The sequence below is a fragment of the Pseudopipra pipra genome, chromosome 6 (assembly GCF_036250125.1).
Source record: "Pseudopipra pipra isolate bDixPip1 chromosome 6, bDixPip1.hap1, whole genome shotgun sequence".
NCBI classification, from domain to species: Eukaryota; Metazoa; Chordata; class Aves; order Passeriformes; family Pipridae; genus Pseudopipra; species Pseudopipra pipra.
The window spans coordinates 5834851-5859572 of NC_087554.1; the positions used below are offsets into that span (position 1 = coordinate 5834851).

Here is a 24722-nt window from a genome sequence, read left to right on the forward strand (position 1 = left end):
GATTTGCTGTGAAGCAACACATGACTGGTAGGTGGGTTTTTGTCCCTCTTCATTTCATCAGATATAGAAGATCTTTGTGAACCTGCAAACGTTGTGCCCTGTAATGGTTTAAATGATACCACAGTGCTCCTTGAACAGTTAAAACACACAGAACACAGAGCAAGAGCCGCAGAAGCAGCCTTGTCTAGAGCACAGGAGGATCTTCAGAAAATGAAGTAAGTGTTTGAACTGAAGTTTTGGGGTGTTCTTATTTGGTGTGTTTTAGGTGAGAAGACAATAGAAATTCAAAGATGTTGTAGAGTGTAACCTCTTGACTTGTATTGGGACTGCAGGTTTGACTTGTGTGTTGTAGAGGGTCAGTAAATGTCTTTTAGATGGTTAGTAAAAAATGCACAAAACTTGCGCAGATTGAAAAACCAAAGTACGCTTGGGAAAGCTAAGCAAGCACATGGCTCAGAAACATGTATTTTGCTTCAGACCACTTAGTTTTTGAGACACTTTTCTGTTAGTCCTTTAGATAAGAATGTAAACACTGAGGATGTACACAGTGGAGCAGAGACTGACAAATTAAATACGGGACTCCAAACGTTGTCAGAGTTGGCTCCAAACAATGATTGTTAGTGGTAGAGTCCACTTACAGTTTGGAGAAACTCTCAGTGAAATTAAGAAATCAACTTTTTTCAGCTACTTTTCAGTCTTAGATGTGGGTTCTGTTAGTGAAAATATTCAGTTCATCACAGTCAGGAATCAGGACATCCCTGTAGCTGTACACTTGACTTCTAAATCTTGAGGTCTGCAAAATATAGATTGATGACGCTCATGGATAAAATGGGACATGTAGGGTCAAATCCTGTACAAACATGTCATTTCAAGATTACACTGATTGGGCACCGAAGAACTGAAGTTGTATTTAGGAGACTTTGGAAAAAAAATTCATGTTCTTTTGCAAGGAAGTTAGTTGGCAAAAGGCTTGTTTTGTAAAATACATTTGAGGGCTTGTACATTTTGATATTACACACTTGGTGTTATAAGTAACTAAGTAGACCAAAATAAATTCATGTATTTAGATCTTCTCAACTGTGAACAATTCTTTATTTCAAAAATAAGGAGGTTTGTCTTCAGTCGGGTTTGCCTTTTGCAAATTGTACTTCATAGTACACAGTGCTTCTCTGGTGTCTCTGGGTATATTATGCATTAATTGATCATAAACAGTAAGAATGAAACAAATTTGGCACTGTGCTTTGAAAACTTAGCCTTTTTTTTCTTTATGTCTTCTTGTCTTCCTCTTGTTCCATTCGTTTTCATTTAAAACAAAAAACCCACTTCAGGTCAGCAGCAGCAATTTCTTTTGAACTCTAAACTTCAATCGAGGTTATAGATTTTTATTATTTTTTTGAGGTTAGTGTATCAAGTTATCTGCTCCTGTAAGAGAGAGACTTTTAATTTTCCTTTGCAATGCAGCCTCTTCCTTTGTCTGGCAGCAAAAGTAACCAGATGTAGATCTGCTGAAGCACCTCAGTTTTAAATTATGGACAGATGAAGCGGTTGCATTGTAGTAGTTAATATGGTGCTACTGGTTTATGCTGGAGGTTCCTCCATGGAAAGAGACCATCTGCAGATGTTTCATTTCAGGTAAACCTGTGCAAAATAAAGATGGTAACAGTTCTATAAATCAGATCTCCTCTGGCACTAGATGTAACTTAGAGATATAAGAACATGGCTTGTATATGGTGAATTTTTTAACCTGTCACCTGTTTAGAGGTTATGGCTTTTGTCTTTACATACCATTTTTCTTGATTAAAAACACTGGAGGGCAGCTCTGTCTCTAGACTTTCTTTGGTGCTTGTGTTGCATTTGGCTGCTTGAGGAACTATTGGCTGAATCCATTTTAAAGAATTTTAAATTTAAAATAATTTAAATCTCACACAGTGCTAATTATACTTAATTGTATGACATGGAATCTTTTTTTGAAGTTTAAATTTTTATCATTTAGATATTCATCTAAAAGTAAGGAAAAAGCAAACTGCCATGGCAAAGAGCAATATTAAAAATAAGATCCAGACCTGTATAGACAAGTATAGGAAGTTGCTGATACTGACAAAATTTTAGTACAAATTCCCTTACCATATTCTCTCCCCCATCCAAACTAGTTGAGTAGAGAGGTATTTGATATGCCAGGGGTGAAATAGTTTTTTTGGTTTTGATGTTCTATAAAACTGGTACTGGTAATGAGGTGTTACCTACAGCTTCTATATGTCAAGTTCACTGTTAAAGGTAAGTGTTGGTGGCTTTGAAGTGGTCTAGGGTGTAAGTTTTGTTGCTGTTGGGCTGTAGACCTTGGAGGAATATTGTCTGGCATGTGACGTTTTTCACTTACTTGGGGGTGTAGTATGAGCTGTTTGCTTGTCAGCTCCTAATTGTGTTTTCATTATAAACCTCTTGATTTGTGTATTTTATCATGAAAACTGCTTTGAGGAATAAGGGAACATAGAATCATGAAATGGTTTGGGTTAGAAGGGATCTAAAGGTCATCTACTTCCAACCCCCCTACCATGGTTGCTCAGGGCCCCATCCAGCCTGGCCTTGAAGACTTCCAGGGTGTGGAAGTGCTATAGCTTCTCTGGGCAACCTGTGCCAGGGCCTCACCACCCTCTTGGTCAAAAATTTCTTCCTAATATCCGATTTATGTCTACTGTCTTTCAGCTTAAAGCCATTCCCCCTTGTTCTGTCACTCCATGTCCTTGTCCAAAGTCCCTCTCCAGATTTCTTGTAGCCCCTTCAGGTGCTGAAGGGTCACCCTGGAGCCTTCTTTTCTCCAGGCTGCACAATCCCAGTTCTCTCAGCCTTTCCTCATGTGTTTTAGGAATGCAAGACCATGGAGGAGGAAAAATAAGCAGCATGAAATTAAAGTAACGAATTGAATGTTAAGCTCTGTTTTGTTTTCACACAAATGCTCAGTTTTAAAATACTTCCTTCTGCCTTCCACCCGTCACAGAGTGTTGTGTGGGCTGTAGTTCTTGTGCTCTTTCAATTGAGTCCATATCTGCACTGCACAGCCTGAAACACCTCGAGCACCGTGGTGCTGGCTTTGGTGCCAGCGAGCAAAATATAGATAATCCTTCCTTAAAAATAGAAACTAAATCTCAGGATTTCGCTGTGAATAATTGCTCGCTGTAAGCAGAAAGCAGGGATTGCAGTGGTGCAGCAGCCCAGAGGAGCCTGCAGAGGGAGGATGTGCACACCTAAAGCCGGGCCCATTGTTGGCAAACCCCTGAGCAGCCTGGATTCCTTCCCTCTTCCAAGCCCTTTCTGCCCCACCCTCCCCCCCCTCGCTTTCATGGTCCCATAAACATGTCTCAAGGGTATATTTCAAATTGATTACAGACAATTTGCCCAGGATTTTGTGATGAACACAGATGTCAGGAGCAGCTCATCATCCAGCGCCATCGCAGACCTTCAGGAGGATGAGGATGGTGTTTACTTCAGCTCCTATGGGCATTATGGGATACACGAAGAGATGCTAAAGGTTAGAAAATCACCTCACCTGCATCTTAGTAGGACTAAAGAGGAGAGCGAAGGAAGTGGGCTGTGTGCCCATAAATATACTGCAGAGCAGCTGCATTTTTAACCCTTTCTATCCAGGATAGTTTTTTCTCCAAGAATTGGGCCGAGAGATCTTTTTCCAGTTTTACTTCCTTTGTATAAATTCTGTTTACGGGAGGCATTAGGAACATGAAATCATGTACCGATATGCTTGATATTACAGTAACACAGCCTGACCTTGCCGAAAGCAGCTTTTTCCTGCATGCTTAAAAGATAGAGGATAAAACATAGTACAGGCAGTGAATATTTTTCTTTAGTTTTAAATTTTCCTAACAATTGAAATTTGTTAGGCAAGACCATTTCTCAAATATTGTGGTTTCCTATTGCACTAGGTAAACAGAAATTGGTCCTTGTGCTTGGTTCAATGTATTGTAACATGACATTGAACAGCTGAAAAAACAAATGTGCTCCTTTTATATGATAAAGATGAAATTAATGCATAAAACTTTTCAAAGGCAAGCCTATTTTAACTTTAAAATAAAAAACACAAAGCCCAATAGCTTCTAATTGACATGTAAATGAGAATCTCTTAATGCTTCCTTTCAGAGAAGATATCATTGTTATGAAAGTTATAAACAGTTTTATAATTTTAAGCCAGAATTAAATAAAATTCCTGTCTAATGTAAAGGTAGAATACAGAGTTGCGAAGTCACTTTGTCCCTGCAGCTAACACAGGAAGTTTTCAGCTTTCTAAATCGTTTAGTGGGCCCAATGTAGAAATGCATGTGAATCTATGGTAAGAATAGTATAAGCATGAGATTAATATTAAGGGGAGGGGATTTTACAGAAGCACAGACATGGCTGCAGAAGTAGAAGGATGTTATCCAAAATGCATAGTCTATAGAAATATAACTGAAGTCTTGAAAGAAAGATAGAAATGATCGGTTTTTGGTTTTGCAGTGGTGTAAAGCTGACATTTGAGATGTTATAGGCTATAGGACGAGTAAAGTTTATAATAAATCTACATCTCTGCACAAGGAGATTGGTACAATATTGTATTTTATTGATTTCAGGGTACGTTTCTCAGAAAGCTTTTAGGAAGACTTTTGAGTTTCCAAAGCATACAACACCAGTTATTTTTCATTGCATTGTGTGTACATTGAAATTTTTCCTATATGGTAGGCATTCACTTGGATTTTTTCTTTTCTTTTCGTGTTTACCTTATTTACATACATGTAGTGACTTGGTACATGACAATTTTTAGGAAAGGAGTTTTGCTGTCTGAATTGTAAATCTGTTTCTGACATTGTTCAGTCTTAAACTTTTTTTTTCTTTATGCCTGGTAGTGGTAGGATGAAGTTTCAGTTTGGGTTGTTTGTTTTTTTTTTTCTGTAAACACTTCAGAGGTGGGAGGAAGAATGTTGTTACTTCACACTGACCAAGTGGCAAGTGTTTTCCTTGCTCTGCCGTTTTGCTCAAGAATTCCTTGACTGTCATTTTAATAAATGTTCTTACCATTTTACTTATAAACAAAACAAAAAAGCATCACGTGGAAATGTGGAGTGAGAGAGCGGGATTGATGGACAGAGACACCTGAAGTGACTGACTGGAGGCAGCAGCTCGAATTGTATTGATTCAGTTGGGGCAGTGCTGAGGCAGTGTGAGTGGGCAGGATGTAAGGCTGAAAGATTTCCAGCTGACTGCTTTCTCAATTGATGCTGAACATTCCAGTTTTGATTATTTATTTTTAAACTTTTTTGGTCATTCCAGCAAAATCCTGTGATATGCTGCAGTAGAGGTGAAGCTCTAAAAATAGGTGCTCTGAATATAACATCAGAGGAAACCAATATGGTTTTCAAGGATCACAGTTTCTTTTATTCATTACTTATGTATAATTTTAAAGTGGAATTTTCTAAAATCAACCCTGTTTCTTTGGGTTGTGTGCGATAATACCTCTACATTTAAAACTGGATTTTAGAATTTTCAAGCCTCAAAATAATTCTGTCTCCAAATTTTTTATTGACAAAGCCTTTGTTCTCAGTCACTGGTTTTGATCTTAATTTTCTATCAAAATAGACTTTGTTCCTTCTCACTGTAGAAAATTTCTTTCGTTCTCTGCTGTTTCTAAAAATTCTTACCTTACCATAATATAAAAATATTAGATTTAATATAAGCACTTGGATTTTATCCTTCAGCATTATTTGCACTAGACAAAAAATTGCTGAAAATTTTTTTCTACTTTACTGTAACACTTGAACTGCAACAGCAATTCCAAAACCTATACTTGGCTGTCGTTTTGTGTACCTGCTGATACATGGTAAGACAATCAATGTTTTTGATTATCTTGCTGGTAAACTGAGCCATATTGCTACCTTTGATATACTAGGATACTATAAATGTTTCATTCTATGCTTGAAAACATTCCAGCCTCTCCAACCCTGTTGTATTACAGTCAAATATATTTACTATATTGACTTTTGTGGAATGGGCTGTACAGCTTTATTTGCTAGCTAGGTTTGCAAATTTGCAGTTTGTTCAGAAATAGGACAGGTTAATTTGATGCATAATGTTTTGGTTTTTTTTTAAAGAAATCTCTTGTGTCACAGGAGAGTCAGAGAATAAAATGATACAAAATGTTTTATGAGCTTGTGATTTGAATGTTTCAAATTGTAGAGGAAGTTATGTAAAGCTGGTGCAGTATTGCCACTCTGCTGTTCCTGGGAAGTAATGAAGAAGTATTAAGAACTTTGAAATACTCAAAATGAAATGCAGCAGGTCAGGAAACCATGAGCTAATTTCTTATTTTTCATCCAGCTGAGGCAACTGGCTTCATTTGCAAAGACAGTAAATTTTGAAGTAATATTACATGGCCAGCGTCATGATTGCAGAGCCCTTGTAAGTACAGTATACACAAAACATCTTTAGGTCAGGTTAAAAAGAAGTTTTTCAGTATTTTTGAATGACATGCTGTACCTAAGTGAAAAAAATGAACACTTTTTGCTTTTAAATAACAGGATAAAGTACGTACAGAAAGCTATCGTGACTTCATCTATCAAAACCCACATATCTTCAAGAACAAGGTAGGTAAAACAGCTCAGAAAATACAGTCATTTCTGTGGTTAATTTTTTCTCAAATAGTAGAAAACCTTCAGGTTGGCTACTTTGTAGCTCCGAGAATGGAGAATGGCACTGTGACAGGATTTGATTTAATGTACTGTGGCTTTATTAGGTGGTGGAAAGCTATTCAGCTGCTGGAGGGTGCACAGTGCTGATAAGAGCAGTGGTGATGGCTATTGTCACTGTGCTGCGTGCCATGTTGGGATGCTCATTAATTATGTCGGCGGGGTGAAGCTGAGCCTTTCTTGTCTGGTGTATTAGGTGGAATCTCTCTGAGGGCCTCTTTACCAGAATTAAGTGAATTTCTATGTATGCCTGATACAATAAAAACGTCCTGGAAGCCCTGTGTTATTAGAGCTGGAAAAGAATTCATGTGTAACTGATTTTTGAATTAGTGTTGTTCAGTGTCTCCAGAGTAGGTTGTTATTCAAGGGCTTAGAACGAGGAACTGATGTTTCACTTGCAGTGAGGAGGATTGTACTGATATGACCTTACAGTGGTTGTGACCCCTGTACAGTTATGATACTCTTCTTGTCCCTTGTCTTTCTGATGGCTGATTACTTTGCTGTGTTTTGAGTTCATAGAGCCATGGAATGATTTGGGTTGGAAGGGACCTTAAAGATCGTTGAGTTCCAACCCCCCTGCCATGGGCAGGGACACCTTTCACTAGACCAGCTTGCTCAGAGCTCCATCCAGCCTGGCCTCGGACACTTCCCAGCTTCTCTGGGAAACCTGTCCCAGGGCGTCACCACCCTCACAGTGAGGAATTTTTTTCCTAATATCTAGTCTAAATCTACTGTCTTCCTGTTTAAATCTATTCCCCCTTGTCCTGTCACTACATGCTCTTGTAACTAGTCTCTCTCCATCTTTCTTGTAGGCTCCCTTCAGGTACTAGAAGGCTGCGATTAGGGCATCCCTAAGCCTTCTCTTTTCCAGGCTGAACAGTCCCAATTCTCTCAGCCTTTCTTTGTAGGAGAGGTGAGAGAGAGAGTTTTGCTCTGGCAGGAGGTGTTTCAAGGTTGATAGTGGCTATGTTTTGTATCTTACTTCAGTTTTCAGTTGGAAACTACAGCAGAAAAAATTAGGAAATAGTTTTCTTCCTTTTTTAGTCTCAGTTCATGTCACAAGCCTGTTTCTGTTAAACATTTTTAAACTCTTTAGTTACAATGAAAGAATAAGGAAAAGTGTTGTAGAATTATACTGCCAGCTACTTAAATGATGCAGGTGACTGCATAGATGGGCAGCTCATACAGCAAAGCAGAAAAATCAATAAAGGAAAGAAAACTTTCCTGGGAGAAATTTAGTTTCACCGATGCCCCTGAAATTGATAACTGCAGGTTTTCACAGGGCAAGACTGATATGAAGTTACATGAAATGTGTGTCCTCGTGGAACAGTAATTTTTCTGAATTGGTTGTATTTCTCCTCCTCTGTATGAACACACTGGAAACATTCAAAACAAACCTGTTAGAGTCAGTGTTGCTTCAGCCCCCGAGGTAGATACATTTGCTCAAGAAACAGCTGAGAGAATGTGTGTGCTTACTCTGTAGCTGTGAAAGCATTCAACTTCTCTGAAGAAAACCTTCTCAGTTATCACAACATCTACAACTGATTTCTGAACATGGTTTTTACAACATTTTTTTGATCAAGATTACCTCAAATTCATAGTGGATCCAAACCCATCATTGTGTGTTGAGATTGAATTGAAAGGCAGATTCTCAACTGCTTTGAGTTCCCAATAACCCCCATCCATGTGACCAGTGCCCTGTTTGACTTCTGTGTCTGACCATTGATGTAGCTTTCACATGCTACACAGTTATGGAGAACATAGGGGATTTTTTTCAGAGTTCTAGACTTCTGCTGAAGAAAATATGAAGATATTTTGCTTAAATTAATATATCATATAATGCTCTCAGAACCATATTAATGAATGAAACTTCCAACTTAAAGAAAAAGGCTATTTTCCCTTAAAGTTTCTTTACAGGTTTTTTTTTTAAAAAGTGGGTAAAATTCTGGTACTCTATTTCCTAGAACTCCCATATTTTATTTCTTTATTATTGCAAAATACAGGGCGGTGCTTTTTATTGTTTCTAAAAGGACACTTGTGAGGTAGTTTGGGAGGAGCTTGTTCAAAGAGCTGAATTTGTTGTACTCACTTTTGGTGCAAATATGCTGTATCCTAAAGAGGTGTGGTTGCATGGTGACAGATTGGAACAGAATATCTAGGTTTGTTTAATAGGCATACTTTATTCAGAACTCAGCTTTCAAAATAAATTATTAAAACTTGTATGAATCCTGCTTGCTGCCTTTATTTTCAACCTGTCAAATGTATTTGAGATGAGAATAGGACAATTTAGATTACCTAGCAGGAGTAGTTAAGGTACTCAGTAAAAGGAAATGTGGTCCATTTTACAGTGAGAGTATTTTTGGGTAGAAAAAATAGCTTAGTAAAGCACTGTTGCCATGCTTAGTTTTTGTGGTAGAATGGAAGTCTGAGGCAAGATCAATGCCATATTCAGGGAATAAAATGAGATTTTTAAAACATTGTTCCTACTAAGAGTTCATCGATGGAATTGATTTAATTGGCCAAATCACCTGGCCTCCTGTTTTTCTGAATTAGAAGTAATTTTTTCTGTTATTTAAAGTGGAATATCACTTTTGATTACACTGCAGAGAAGGAGGTGGTGCTGCAGTGTATTATTGTATAGTCAAATCGCCAGTCCAGCTGCTCCAGGTCTTTGGTGAGAGGCCATATGTGATCACCACAAGAATATGTGAGCTGTAGACCCTTGTCCTTAGGCTAATTGGTGATCATTCTGCTTGTCTTTCTGTTCCTCAGATGTATTCCAGCTTGTATACTTTCTCTCTGGTGCCTTTTTCTCCACCCCCATCCCCTGCCTAAGGCTAGATGAGTTCCCACTGCGTTTTTTAAGTGACCAGGGCAGATGTCCAAAGTGGTGTCTGTTTTGATTTTTTTCCAATTTGTGGTGATTGCTCTCTTTCATGCAACTGTACATCAAAATCATTCTTTCACAGGGGTTTAATTTTGGCTGTGACTTCCAGCTTTCATGGCTCAGTGATTTTGTTAACTACCATGGGTAGAGTGTTAAAATAGGTGATGTTGGGGGGTGTGAGGTTTCAGCAGCTGCAAGAATATTGATTTTTATTTTCTATTCCTATCTCCAGCAGATTCAGCCTAGGGAGTTCTGTAGCCATAACATATTCATATGTAACTTGAGGGCTGTAGAGTTGACTCCTTTGAAATGTAGCTGCAAAGAGTTGCAAGTGGAACGAATAACTCTATCCACAACTTCCCTGGCCAACCTCTACAGAAGGGGCTGTAAAAAATTCATCACACTAACATTTTTTAGTGTGATTCCAGGTAGTAGGTCACTCTACCAAGACAGGTGGCAGTCAATTCTTCAGTCATTGCTTCCCAGAACACCACAGCAGAAGCTCACTTACGCTGTACTGCTATGGATAAACAGCTGGTTTTATTCGTGCTGGCATCAGGATCATTGTTCTGCATCCATGTATAGGATTGTAGACAAGAGAAGGCAGGCAGACCTAAGGTGCAGCGCATTCCAGTGTTTACTTGGATACTATTTGCAGGTGAAATGTAAAAGTGCACATGCAAAGCTTTGTTGTGCTGAAGCAAGAAGGCTCAGTAGCTCATGAGCTGAAAAATGTTTCAGTAGGATGCATTATTGCCTTGAAATATTTTGTAAAATGGGGTTATAATTCTCAAAGGAGGGATTGATTCTTGAGGAAATTGATGCCTTCTCTGGAAAAAAAATTAATGTCACGAAAGCTGTGAAGACGAGTTTCACAGCACTGGATGCTCTGAAGAGGAGAGATGGTGAAAGAAGTTTTCCTTTCTAATAAATTGTTGCTATGACTAATAATTCTAACTCAATGTTCTGGTTGACTTAGAAGTGTTGAGGAAGTTGTACTTACTCTCATGTTAGGGTCTCATATATGGGAAAGGAAGTCTCTCTTTACGGTTCTGGTTCTGTTAATGCTTAAATGCTATACATGGTAGGAGTGGCTATACCTAGTGTTTAGGAAACTTGTTTTGATTTTCAGACTTCAGAAAGTTTTGGGGTTTAGTGCTGAGAGTTTTTTAACACCATTAGTAAAACTTAGCTATATTAAGTAGAATTCTAACAATAAGACCTCTGATGGTCTGATCAATGCAATAAAATGCACCTTCATCACCTCCAGAGGTGCCTTTCAGCTTCAGCGATTCTGTGAAAACATCAAACCTGAAACTCAGCTTAAAAATCTACTGTAACACATTAATCAGTTTTTAAGTGTTGAAAAGTTTGCAGCAGGTAGAAGAAATACACTATTCTGATAGCAAGACCTGAACAAGACTGCTTGGTAAAATCTCTCTTTATGACATTTAACATTGCAGGCAGCTCATCTCTACTTAGTAATAACTTTGGTACTCTTTTGTTAGTTGCTTTGCATTTTTTCAGTCTTTTCAGTCTTCCTACAGTAGCTAATATGTGATATGCCAAACCCCAGGCATTTTCATGAATCTTGTTGCTGAGCTGAGTGTACTTTTTCAGGTGTGGTGATGAAGTTTACTCTTCTTTCATGAAATCTTACTGGATTTTTTTGGTCTTATTTTGATTATAAACAGTGCTAGACAGAAAATATTTCCAGGTGTTAAAACTGTGCCAGTGACCATTTTGAAATTAGTCATCTTGAGCCATAGCTGTTTTGGGGCACTGTGGCCATTTCTGGCAGAGAATTCCTAAATAAAGCAAGCTTCTGAATAGACTCTTAATGAAAACCGCAGTTAGAATATGTTTTTTTAGTACCAGTGCTAAGTTCAATTATTAGTGATTCCTTTTTCTCCTCTTCATGTAACATTTTAGTTGCCCAGATAATTGCTTGTGGTTGTTAATCTGCAGCTCATCTGCTTCAATTCTCAATCTGGAAAAGGTGGTAGAGGGTGTGGATTTAGAACTGCAGTTTGACTTAAGTATCTCTGCATGTGACAGTAAAACTTGATGCTACCATTTGTTCCTTCTCTTGGAATATGTTTTCTCACTGACATGGAAATAAGTGTGGAAAAGTCATAGCAAGGAAAATAAGATGATTTTACTTCTATTTTATGACTTTCAGGTGGTTTTGGATGTTGGCTGTGGAACTGGAATACTCTCCATGTTTGCTGCCAAAGCAGGTGCGAAGAAAGTGATTGGAGTTGACCAATCTGAAATCATCTATCAGGCCATGGACATCATTAGGTAGGAAAAGTTCCAAGAAAAGTAGGGTAACTGTTACTGTAAAAAGTTATTAAAATGCTTTTGCTAGTTAATGATCACCTATCACAAGTGTGTGTTTTATTGAAGCCCTTCTTTGCCCAAAGAAATAGCACAGATTTTGGCGTTTTATAAAGTTGTTTGTCCCCTTGGTAGGGGTAATTAAAACACACCTTCTTCCTAATGGTACCATGGGGCCTGTGCTGCCTGGCTGCGCAGGCTCCAACTGAATACTGCCTGTCCATTTGCCATTCTTACATTTTAAATGTTGCTACTGATAAAACTGTAAGTTTTTAGACAACACTGGAGACCAAGAAGGTGTGAGAAACTTTACCTGGCTGCACTGCTTGGAGTTAAAGAAAGTTCATATTTAGATAAACTCAGTGAAAGTTATTCAAGTGTGTGTGTATGTATAGTTGTTTAATTTTCTGTTTCTGTATAGGAATTTTAAATAATTTCTAGAATTTCTACAATTTGTCTGTGTTATAGAAAATAAGAACCCTACCCTATCAGCTGCTCATCCCTAATTCAGCATTATCCACAGACTTGGTAGGGGTGCATTCTGCCCCATTATGTCACTACATTAATTAGTGTTAATTAGTATCAGAACTAACACTGAACCCTGAGGGACACCTCTGGTACCTGGCTATCAGTTAGGATTTGTACTCTTCCTCTCACCTCTTGAACTTCATAGTACAGACAGCTTTCCGCCCATCTCATGGTTCATTTATCCGCTCCACATGTCACTAATTTACCTGTGGAGGATATTAAGGAAGATTGTGAGCATATATAGAAATGAAACAGTGACATCTGAAGACTTAAGAAGGGTTTCCTAGCATGAGGTAGGAGAAATGTAGGTGTAGATGTGTGCTGTTGATAGCTAAGGCATGTAGGTTTTTTCATTTAGGTTGATTTTGTATGAGCAACTGTGAAAAAGAGAGTCCAGGTAGATGCTGAAGGATTTGGGAGTGACAGGTTTTTTTTAATACAAACTTGAGTTGTACAGAAGTAACATTGTCTAGGCTGAATTTGTTAGGTACCACTTCACACATTGGTGGTGCAGCACTGCACACTTGGATGCTATAAAGTGATTCTATTAATTAAATATCTGTTTGGGGAAAGTACCATGTTAAGCATGTAAGTGGGTCTTTGACTAAAATGCTTTTCTAGCATGAAAAGAGAATTCCTTAAAGAGAATTTTTCCCAGGAGTCCCTGACATCTTCAAAATGGTTACAAATGTGAAATAGGGTTTTATTTCTAATGTACTAGATTACAAATTTAGGATTGTTCGTATCGTTCAACAGGTGCTCCAAGCCCTTTGAATGTTGTTTATACTTGGGGGAGAATAGAAGTACCAGTCAAAATGTATTACCTGTGGTGAGGAAAAGGGCAGGCCTCTTAAATTCTTAAGAGTGATGCATTGCCACTTGAAGTACACAGCAAGTCATCAGTGAGGCTGCACATTTATAGGTACCTTCTGCTATAAAGAGTTCTGTTCACGTTAAAGTCTCCAGTTTGCATCAAAACAATTTATGTTGTCTGGTTAAACCTACTTTTCCTAAGGGAATAAACCTTACAAACTTGCACTGGAGTAACAAATATTTATTGGAATAGTAAACAACTTTGTGTAGCTTAAAAATTAGTGTTGTAGTGTGCTTCCACTTGTGATTCAAGTGTGTGCTTGAGAACTTTTGTCTCTCCCAAAACTTAGGTTAATTTGTAACATGCTAATTACTGGAAACAGTGCAACCCATGTGTGTAAGTAAACTGGAATAAGTAGCCTGACAAGCCTTAAACTGCCTTTTAACTAAATGATTGCCTTTTCTTGCTATGACTAGCGTCTGTAAAATTTCTAGTGCAGTGGGTGACATGATTTTTGTCATCCATCACTGCTATGATAGAATAGAAAGTTGAAGTATACTGCCTAAATAGCATCTCAGCAGTTTTTCCTACAAAGTGTAAACTACATTGGTTGGTTTGAGGGTTTTTTTAAACATTATAATTGAAAGTAAGTATGTAATGAGTTAATCTTTTTCTTCTCTTTTGTTTAAATTGTGTCCTTGTTTGTGGTCATTTAGTAAGTTATCTTTAGATCTCTTTTTATCCTTCTTAAATTATTGTTGTGGGTGGTAGCTCTTTAACATTTTATTTTTCACCTTGAACTTCTGATTTTACTTCTGTTTATGGCATTAAATATGGTATTAGTGATGCACTGCTACTCTTCTAACAGAAGACTGTCTTGTGTAGAGTATTTAATTGATCTTTGCAACAGCCCACATGTTCAAGTAGCCCTTTGACCCTCCTTTCCCTCCCTTCGTTCTGATCGTTCTCCCATTGTCTCTGAGATTGAATTTTTAATGTGATTACTGGTCTGCATTGAAAGCCGAACAGAATGTAAGAGTAAGATATCAGGATAGGGAGGGAAGGGGCAGAGATAAGAACTGCAGGTGGGAGATAAATTTCTATGGTGAGAAGACTTTTCTGCCCTAAGAGCAGAAATAAGCTTTGTAATAAAGGTGTGCGCAAGAAAGGCTATAATATGGTTTGCCAAGAAGAAAAATAGTAGATTTCAAGCATTTACATACTCAGTAATTCCAGTGCCGTGAGTTATTGTTTCAAAACCCGAAGTCCCGTCCCGGAACCTTCTTCCCTGTGCAGGATGGTCGTACCGTTACATGCATATGAGGTAACACCTGATTCCTGCAGGTACTGAACATTGCAGATGCTTTTGCCCAAAATCATAGTGGGGAGGATGCCTTTATTGTGGAATAGGTGTAATACTGATCTAGAGGGAATGTTTGTTCTCAGTGACTTTGCAGCTGGTTTGGTTAAATAAAAAACCAAGTCGTGCAAAACAGCTTTGTGAGGAAGCTGATTTCCATTGCTATCCTAGTGTGGTGAGTAGGCTCTGATTGCTGTAGATGACAATTTGTAGAGGTCAAAGGAAGAGAAAGGGGAACAAGCAGCTCTTAAATAGAGAGGACCATCATTTTTAAATTGTCCCCTTCTCTATTTTCCTGGTTTCTGAAGCTTACACATTTGCATGCATGGCACGTTGGAGGTATATGCAGATCTACAGTCTGCCATCTTTGCCTGGCACTTAATCTGCTGCCATTTTTAGCTGCTTGGAAATATTCCCTCTGAAATAAAACAGAGAAATATTATGTTCTACTGCTTTCTAGATTAGTTAAAAGAAGAAGCTCGAGGTGGGAGAGGGGAATGTGAAATATAGATGTCAGTATATCTCTCTTGACAGCATAAATCAAATAGAAACTAATTTGTTTATGTTTTGACTTGCAGATTAAATAAACTTGAAAGTATTATTACATTAGTCAAAGGAAGAATCGAAGAAGTAGATCTGCCTTTGGAAAAAGTGGATGTAATTATATCTGAATGGATGGTAAGGTGCATGAAAATTCTTTTCAAGGTGTAGTTATTTTCAAGAAAAATGTTTTATTTAATTTGAAAAGTTATTCTTTAAGTGATGTTATTTTTTTTAACCGAAACATCTATCATGCTTCCAGCAGTGTCTTTGACAATGTGAGAGATGGGATGGCAGTCCTAATTATGTGGTATTTGGATACAATTCCTGATCTCTCTTGTTCAAGCTCTTTAAAGTCCAGGTTCTCTTAAGTACAGTTGAGCTGCTTTGGGTGCAGCAGTAAGTTTCTGTTATGTAGTTGGTTTGCATATCTCTAAAGCATTCCATTCCTCAATCACTGCTCAGGTGAAAGTAATGGAGAAATATTGTATTAGTCATCTAGCTGGGTCATTCTGATGAGTAAAATACCTTTAGTCTGCAAATTCAGCTGAGGACTGTCCTGACTGTGAGGGAAAGGCAATAAGGAGGTGAGGTGCTTAGTCTGGAAATCTGCAAATACAGGCAGAGCTTGAAAACAGTGTTACTATTCTCTGCCATTTTTTTTAGTGTAACAATAAAGTTACTGATTTTAAAAGTACAAAATAAATATGGTGGACAGCAGGAAAGGCAGTGTCTAAATGAGCCATCTCCTGGAATCCATTGGATTTCAGCTGTTGGCCTGTTCCCTTTCTTTCATGGGCTGGCTGGTAGTTGTTACACACCTTGTGCTTGCTACCTGCCATTAATCCTAACAATGAAATCTGTGTTACAAGACCCAGTGCCAGGCTAACTTCATAGTGACTGAATGCCTGTTCCCTATCAAAAACATGGTAGGAAACATCTCTTCTAACTGGGTTTTTGTGAACTTCTGCTATTCAGTCTCCTCATATTGTGGACCTTCAAAAAGCACTTCAAAATATAGGTTTTCTTCATGCTAGTTCCAGCTATTGGGACTTAAAGATTCTTTTCTGGTTCAAATTTAAGATCAATAACAAAAACTTACATTCAAAGTTGCTTGTTTCTTTGGTAAGTTTTGTTTTTTTACAAACTGTGGCCATTCTACTATATACAAGGGCCTTTGGGAGAGAGGTCAAGTATTCACTATGGATCCATATGTATCTATCTGTATGTTTCCAGGAAAAGGTGAAAATAAATTGTTTTGCCTTTTCTGAGGTTTTTTTTTTCTTTTTTTTCTTATTTCAGTGAGCTGGAAATCTGCAGTTTTTCTTCCACTGCTATAATGTCTATTTGAAACATGAGCTTAGTTTAGTGTTGAGGTCACTAGTTTCAAGGAAGGTTTAAGCCACTGGCTTAAACTAGTGGTTTAAAAATAGCACATTATGGTTGGTGATTTCTGATAGTATAGTGCCTTCACTAGAAATGTAATTACAGTTCTTTCAGAGAAACCTTTGATCAGTTGCCTAATGTGTGCACAAAGATTAATGTTCCAAAAATCACATCTCTCATTCTAGAGCCCAAGATTTGGTTTTAAAAGGAACTAGAGCAGTTGAGCTGAAGTCATGTTGTAAATCAGTGCCTCTAAGGTGAAGTAAAGGATTTCAAAAACCATCTCTTGTAGGGAATGAAATATTGAATGTTCCATGTTTTTCATTTGTGTGCTGATTTATCTTTTAATGTCATAATTACATAGCCATGTGCATTTCACTAAATTAGGCATTCTAAATATTTAGGAATGTTAGGATTTTTATAGGTTGCTGCAATACAGAGATAAAGACGACAATGCTGTGGAAGTAAGATTGATAGCTGGACAGTGTACACATTGTTTCAACACTGTTCAGAAAGGAACATTATGTTGCTGAGATGCAGATGAAGATTTCTCTTTGTCTGGCTTCCTTGTGTGAATTTGCTTTTTCATTTCCTTCCCCCTTGTGAAATCTGTTGTTAATATGTGAATATAAGTGCTTGAAAATGTGGAAAATGTTGAAGCATGAGAGGAAAAAGGAGTTCAGTATATGTCAGTTTTTGGCTCTTTACGTAGAGAGAATCTGTATGGACTGGCAGGAAAATTCTCATGGGAACAGTTGTTTTTCTTTATAACAGAAATATGAAAAGTTGCTGTTCTGTTTCGGAAACAAACTGCTTTTAGATTAGTAAACATCAAACCCTTTTGTGGAGCCATAGCTTTGTTTTGCTTGGTGCAGAACAGTACACTCTTTTTTAGAGCTGTGTCTGGAACATCAGGAAATGTGAAATCAGAAAAAAAAAAGCGTGAAGTGACAGAGAAGAAAAATACTACATTCTCCCGGGATGGTTTTTAGATTAGGCTTTCTGAGAAAGATGTCACATAGAACAGTGTCTTGTAAAAGATGCAGCATTGCATTATGAGCATCTCCAGTGTAATAGTTTCTGATGATTATTCTCTTAATTGCAGAAGTGACCTATGACTCACAAATGCTTGCTATTCTTCTCTTTCGTTTTTAAATTTGTTCCCTTAAACTATGGAAAAGTGAGAGAAGCATCTTAAATATTATACAATGGACAGGGAGGTGTGAGTGCATGTGTGTATATGTAGAAATTTATATTTCAAATGTATACTTGCCATCTTCCAAGAAATATTTTCCCATTTTAAATTCACCTGGATATGGTTTTGTCATGTGCCAAGTTTAGAGGCTGAGTGATGAGCAACTGTCTCTTTAGTGGTTTTATTTAAGGCTGTGAAAGAAATTAGAAGTGGTCCTGGTTTTAATGTACTAAATGCAGTTTGTGACATCCAAAGTACATGTGTTTGACAATGTTAAAATCAGACCATGAGCAGGACATCTCTGTGATTGTGTTCAACTAAAACCGGTGTGTAAAGCACAGAAAAGCACAGTGGGAGGTGTGATGAGCTGTGAGCTGTTCTCTTGGTGTCCAGAAAGGCAAATTGCTGAACACTGAGGGCCTGTCGGACTTCTAAAGACCTCTGGATCATCCATTTAGACTTTTCCATTCCAAAGACAGCTGTATATTGTTTTCAGCAAAACCTTGGTGCAGTGTGCAGGGGATTCTTGTGTGCTGTGGACCAGGAGCACAAGGGGAGAGCAGGTGGACTGGAGGACCACTTCACCCAATAAACCACGTTGCCTTAAGAAAGAGTGGCCGAGTCACAGCGTGTTCCACAACCAAACTGGGTCTGTGAGGAGAAAGGCCTTCAACTCGTAGAGAAAGGTTATTTGAATGGGTGAATTTTATGGAAGGTCTCCCTGCTGGCCTTGTTTTTGTAGAAGTTTCCCTGACCAAAATTCTTCGATACTCTGTATCAGGACTTCAAGCTTCTGATGCACCATCCTGCCTGGCTCAGTGTGAAACCTTTAAAAGCCTTAATTTGTGAAACTATGAATTTTATTGTTAGTGACTGCAGGTCTTTAACATTGTGTTGCTTGTCTGCTTATACCATAGGTCACCTACAAAAAAAATCTCTTACTTGTTGTTCAAACTGTAAACTTACATGAATTACCTGGGCAGGAAAATATTTGCTATAAAGATACAAAAAAGGTGACTGTGTTATTGCTCATGTATTTTGGTAGGGAAATCGTGAACTTCACAGGCTGCTTATTGAAAGGACGAGTGCAGAAAGAAACAAAATGTATGTAATGCTTTTCTGGAATGTTCCTACACAGCTGCATCTGTGTGCAGATTTTTTTTTGCTGTCAGTATGCTTTTGCTTCCTTTCTCTAGCTAATACTACAGAACTAAAGGTTGGAAGAGTTATTCACCTGAAAAATATCTGCATTTCTTGTTTGTAAAGAGGTTTTATTGTGAGAGACAATTGCCTGAGATGGTTGTCTCAAATACGATGTTAGTGTACAGCGTGTTCTCATAAATTGTTTTTTTTTATGCACTGCTTTATGGTACTGAATATGCAGCAGAGTTTTGTACAAGGAAAAACTCAGAAAAAGGTGGACTGTCAGATTAAAATAAACTGAGGATACAATCCAGTACTCTTGTCTTTTAATCATATCTCTGGTCAGATAGCTAATATTTTTTCCTTGTTTTTCTTTTCTTCTTTTTGTATTTTTTTTCAGATAATTTTGAAATTATATGATGGGTTGAGGATATCAGGATCTAGGGAAAAGGACTAGGAAGTGAGCATATCTGAAATGCTGGAAACCATCTTTTCTCTCCTTCCTCCTTTCCCCTATTTCTATGAGATACACAGTGATGGCACTTTTTTAACACTTACTAGTCATTCTGTAATCTTAATATTTTCTATTGTTTTAATATTTGGGGGTGCATAAATACAAGTGCTCTATTTATGTAACAGTTATAATTTATAACTATATGTGAGAATTGAGCTTTTCTTTTTTTGTGTTCTTAATACTCTGGTGTGAAGAGCATACTAAGTAGCTGAATGCTTTATTTTCTTTATAGCAAAATGGTTTTTGTAAAGGAATTTAATTTCCTTGCTTGATTTTTTTTTTCCTTTTTTTTGCCAACACCAGTAATGGATATCACTTTTCTATTCTTCACATCTTCCCATTTGGTGTTCTCACTCCTATTTGTTTTAAGGGCACAACAGGGTGTGCATAATGGCAAAGTCAAGCTGTGGTTCTGAAATTTGTGAGCTTGCTCTGTCAGTAATGAATTTGATTTTTTTTAAATTAAATCATACATGAGAGATCAGCATGAAGGCTGACTTAGCATGTGGGAAATGGTGCTGCAGCAGAGCACGCAGAAGAGTTTGTGTAGCTGCTGCTTGTCATTTAAATGCACCACAGCTTTTGGGGAGATTTTGTCAAGTAAAAAGTAGTTCTTCACATCGTTGAGTGGGCCACATCAGTTTTGTGTATCTGTTAATGCTAGATTACATTTTCTGTCTGAAATCATAATTTCTTGTCCAATCTGTGTTGCATGTTGTAACGTGTTTTACTCTGTAGGCCAGTGGGAATCTTGTAGTTAGAAACTTCAGCTTAAGAAAATAATGCACTTTTTTCTACCATTAGGGATTAAAAAATATAAAATCCACTCTCTGGGCCAGTGTTTTGGCCTTTCATCTTATTAAATATTTAGTATTAAACCTTACTGAATCTGGAGAACCAGACCAGGTTCAGTAATGTTACAGAAAATAATAAAATGCATCTTTGATAGAAGACTGAGGGGAAACACAACCCTTATTTCAAGTAGCTAAATATTTCTTCGCAATTCTATCTTTACATGTTTTGTTCTGCTGTACCAAAAATTCTGCTAATTCTTGCTGTTGTAAACATGGTAATGGCACTATTTGATACTTTTAAAGAGCTTAATTTCTTTCTCTCCACAAAGCTTATCATGATGAATACCAAAGCACTAAAGTTACAAAAACTTGGCATACTTATGTTTTGATCCATTGGCAAAATATTTTTATGGAGCTTTGAAATAAATTGAAGATAAATACAAGAATGCTGTGGTGTAGTTGAATCATAGAGAAAAATTTAACAATGCAGGATATTAAGGCATGGAAGTTTTGTGAGCCTTTTATAATTCTGTTATGAACACACAATACAGATACAAAGGATATATAAAAGAAATGTAGCAATACATTCTTCTGGATTCAGATATGCTAGTGGGCTCAAGCATTTTTGATGAGTGTCTTGGGCAGACATGAGATAGGGCAGGGGTTACTCCAGAGTGCTGTGTGTTTCTGTTTCTGTCCAGGTCTGTTTATATGGGGGTTTGTTGTTATCTGGAGAACATTTCCTTTCAACTTTGAAAATTATAAAAAATAAGGAACTTTATGTTCACTTTGAGAAAGAAATGGCCAGCTTTTTAGTAGAAGATGCACATTATGACAGCATAACATTTAAGATGTTCTGTGTATTCAGCTTGTCTTAACAGAGAAAGTGTCACCTTTTATGTGCCTTAGTTTAGCCACTATCAAAATCGTACTAATAATTTGCAGCTCACAGATTTGTATCCTGGAGACCTCTTTGGAGTAATTAATTTTGAGAATATTAATACATGCTTAAGAAAAAGCAAACCCCTGAGCATTATTGGGGTGGCAGCAGTAGTGCCCCCACAGCATCATGGGGAAAGGATGTCAGGTATAATTCGTTTTCCAGGAGCACCCCTACAGGTGGGGCAGCAACCTGTGAAATTACATTCCAGATTACACCACGGAGTAGCACAGCACACTGAGCACAGTGCTTTGGGATAAGTAATAAATGACTTGATTCAGTACTGTTGATGGTTTATATAACTTGCAGGAAGGCTGTAATGAGTTCAGGGGACGATAGAACCGGGAGCTGGGGGAGAACCAACAGTGGAAAGGTCAGGGAAAGGATGGTGAGAATTTCTCTGTGTTTCTCATGAGGAAGGGTGTCTTCCAGCTGTGCTTCTTGCACTTGGTTGGCAGACATAGGTGATGGGCAGAAAGGAGGAAGTGAAGAGCTGATCCATAAAAGTGTGACTGACTCTTGCTGTTACTGACTCTTGCTGTTAACTAGTCTTAATGTATGTCCTAGAGGTTACACTTAAAATATGGTGAAAACAAATAATTTTCAGTTGAAGGCATCTAAAAATAATTCTTCCTAGCTAAACATATTCTATTTTTAAAACTGTAAGAATAATACTATAAAAACTGTGGTTCCAATTCTGTGCTTTTGGCTTGCTGTAGGTATCAAATAATCTCTGCCTGGTGCAGGGTGAGCTCCTGGCCTTTTCAGCTGTTCAGCAAAGCTTACTAACAATCCTCTCACAATGCAGTAGTCTTTGTTCTGAAGACTTATTCTAAGGACTTACAGAAGTTGGGCAGTACAGTGGAAAAACAGGCAACATTTGGAAGAAAAGCTTCCAGTGGAGCTCTGCCCTGTTACCAAAAGGAACAGCTTGAGAAGAGGACATGGCCATTATTTTCACACTATATTCTTGTTGAATACAAATATGTCAAGTTTCTGGGTTTTCCAGTTTTGTTTTTGATCCTGAAGGCTGCAGGTAGTGATGTTTATGTGCAATTCTAAACTTGCAGCATTTTTTTTCTAAGAGTCTTAGGCAAAATTAACATCCAAGGTGGCACAAACTTGAAGTAAATTTGGTGGTCTTAGCAGTGCAGTTTCATGAAGTGCTGTCTGTCTTCAGTAGCGTGTGATGATGACTTCAAAAATAAAAAATAAATTCAAAAAAATGACTACACAAATATGGGAGGGTAGGAAACATGAAGGAAAATATCTTAGAATTGTTTAGGTTGGAATGGATCTCTGAGATCATTGAGTCTCCAGCCATTAACCTGGCACTGCCAACCCCATCACTAACCATGTCCCCAAGTGCCCACATCTACACGTCTTTTAAATACCTCCAGGGACGGTGACTCCACCACTGCCCTGGGCAGCCTGTTCCAGTGCTTAACAATCCTTTCAGTGAAGAAAGTTTCCCTAATATCCAATCCGAAATTCCCTGGTCCAATTTCTCAGCTTTCCTTTGTTAGGTTACTGCTGACTGGGCTTGTAGGACTGCAGGTCTAAAATCTGGACTTCAGTTGTCCATTTTGTTCTTTCCTGATCAAGCCATATGGCTAATCTGTGTTTTAAGCAAAATGAGAATTAGGATGTTAAGTGAAAATTCAAAACCTGTGTTGGTATTTGTCTTAATTGATTTGATGTTGTAAGGATGTAGGTGAAATATGTTTACAGTATTGAGTTAAGAATAAGGATCATAGTCAAACTTGGAAGACAGGAAGGGTATAAAATCAGTAAATCTGTTAGGAAACAAAGGGCTGTATATCTCATAAATCTGCAGTGTATTTAAAAGTAGTTGAGAAACTGGATATTTTCTATAAAATGCTAATTTTACTTAATTCTGCCATGTGGGATTTTAATGTCTCAGATCTTTAAGGAACGTTTTTCTGTTTCAGAAAATGACTCACTCAGGCTTACAATGAGTTATTCTAAACACCAGTAGCAATATGATTAACCTGCCAGAAAATTAATCCCAACACAAAAAAAACCCTGTGCAAATCTAGTTCTAACCATTTTTATCCTGGAAATTTTTGTAAGTCCAGATGCTGCTAAATGATGTCAAACACCCAGAGAACCAATGTCTTTGGTACACAATTTATTTCCACCTGCCTTAGTGAGCATTGCCCAGGGTGATACAGGGCACCACGAGGTTGCAAATATGAAGTAGCAAAGATGCATTTGGTGTTTGTCTGACAATAAGTTTTAGTGTTACTAAAAGGGATTTTTTTATTTATTTTTTTTTAACCTCCCAGTTATTACTAAAAAATCAATACATGCAGCTTTTCACTTGGTTGGAGTTGAATTTGATTTCTTTTGATGTTGTAGGACTCTTCTCCAGTAAATATTGGTGTAAATTGGATATGTATTGTCTATAGTTTATTAATTTAGTGTGTGCTACATCTCTAATTAATCCCAAACTACAGGTATGATACTTCATGTAACTGAAGTGACAGTGCTGCTGTTGAGAAACTCACCAGGTGCTGGCTCTTCTTGAGGCAAATGGGCATATAAAGTTCTTAAAATGTGTTGATAAAATCTATCTGTAGAGTCATTAAATAGGCTGCATAGGAAGTATAATGATTTCTAAATTCTTTCCCTTCTTCTGTAAACAGGGTTATTTCCTTCTCTTTGAGTCAATGCTGGATTCTGTCATCTATGCAAAGGACAAGTACCTGGCAGAGGGAGGCTCAGGTTGGTGCTCAGTTCTTTTAATAAATTTAGCTCTGGGGAGAAGCTAAATGAACTCAGAGTAAGATATGCATGGATGAGAAAGTTGCCAGTCTCAATGAAAAATGTTTTCATTAATATGAGCTTCAAGGCATTAATTTACTGTATGGGTAATAGAAGAACATTAGATGGGGTATCAAGGTCTCAAGTTAATGGTGTTTTTAAGAATAGTCAGGCTTATTTATTCTTAAGTACAGTCTAAATTTTTCCTCCCAAATTCTTCCCACACATGTGGGCATTTGTTTTCCACTCCCGAAATCCCATTTTCTGCATAACTGTGAATGGAGGAAAATAAATACTATCCTATAGGATGTGATACTGTTTGAGTAAGCTACTATGGATTAGAGAAAAAATCAATAGGGTGTTTCTCTGGAGAGGAACATTGTGGGGGAGGACACAGTTTCAAACACAAGAGACCACATGAAATAAGTAGTGGAATTAGACTGTTTCAATTCAGCATGTTTATCCTGGTGGTAATATGCTCTTTTTCTTTATAGTTGGAGGGTAAGGCTGTGACAAAAGGGTTTATTTTGAAGTAGTGTTCTTTTACCCATTTAAGTAGCTTAGACAGTGTCATCTGAAGCACTGTTTAAGTGTCAGTAAATATTAATTCCTCGTGTGATGCAGTTTTCTGCACAAGTTCTGCATGTGCTTTATTCCTTGTGCTTAATTCCTTTGTCAGTATTGTATTTCATATTGACCTTTTCAATCGTAGTCATCAGTCTGGGGTTTTTTCCCCCCTTTGTGCTAACCATGCACATAGTTTCACTAC

The 24722-nt window shown here is 37.6% G+C and overlaps 1 protein-coding gene across 2 annotated transcripts in view; it reads left to right on the forward strand.

Annotated features, from left to right (window-relative positions):
* The window catches only part of PRMT3 (protein arginine methyltransferase 3), a 61078-nt gene that overhangs the window by 5821 nt on the left and 30535 nt on the right, over positions 1 to 24722 (forward strand). For both annotated transcript variants that reach the window (XM_064657174.1, XM_064657173.1), the window contains exons 5-10: positions 62 to 215; positions 3385 to 3526; positions 6558 to 6623; positions 11795 to 11916; positions 15233 to 15332; positions 23836 to 23914. In XM_064657174.1, coding sequence (XP_064513244.1) covers positions 62 to 215; positions 3385 to 3526; positions 6558 to 6623; positions 11795 to 11916; positions 15233 to 15332; positions 23836 to 23914 — 663 coding nt within the window. The remainder of the gene's footprint in view (positions 1 to 61; positions 216 to 3384; positions 3527 to 6557; positions 6624 to 11794; positions 11917 to 15232; positions 15333 to 23835; positions 23915 to 24722) is intronic.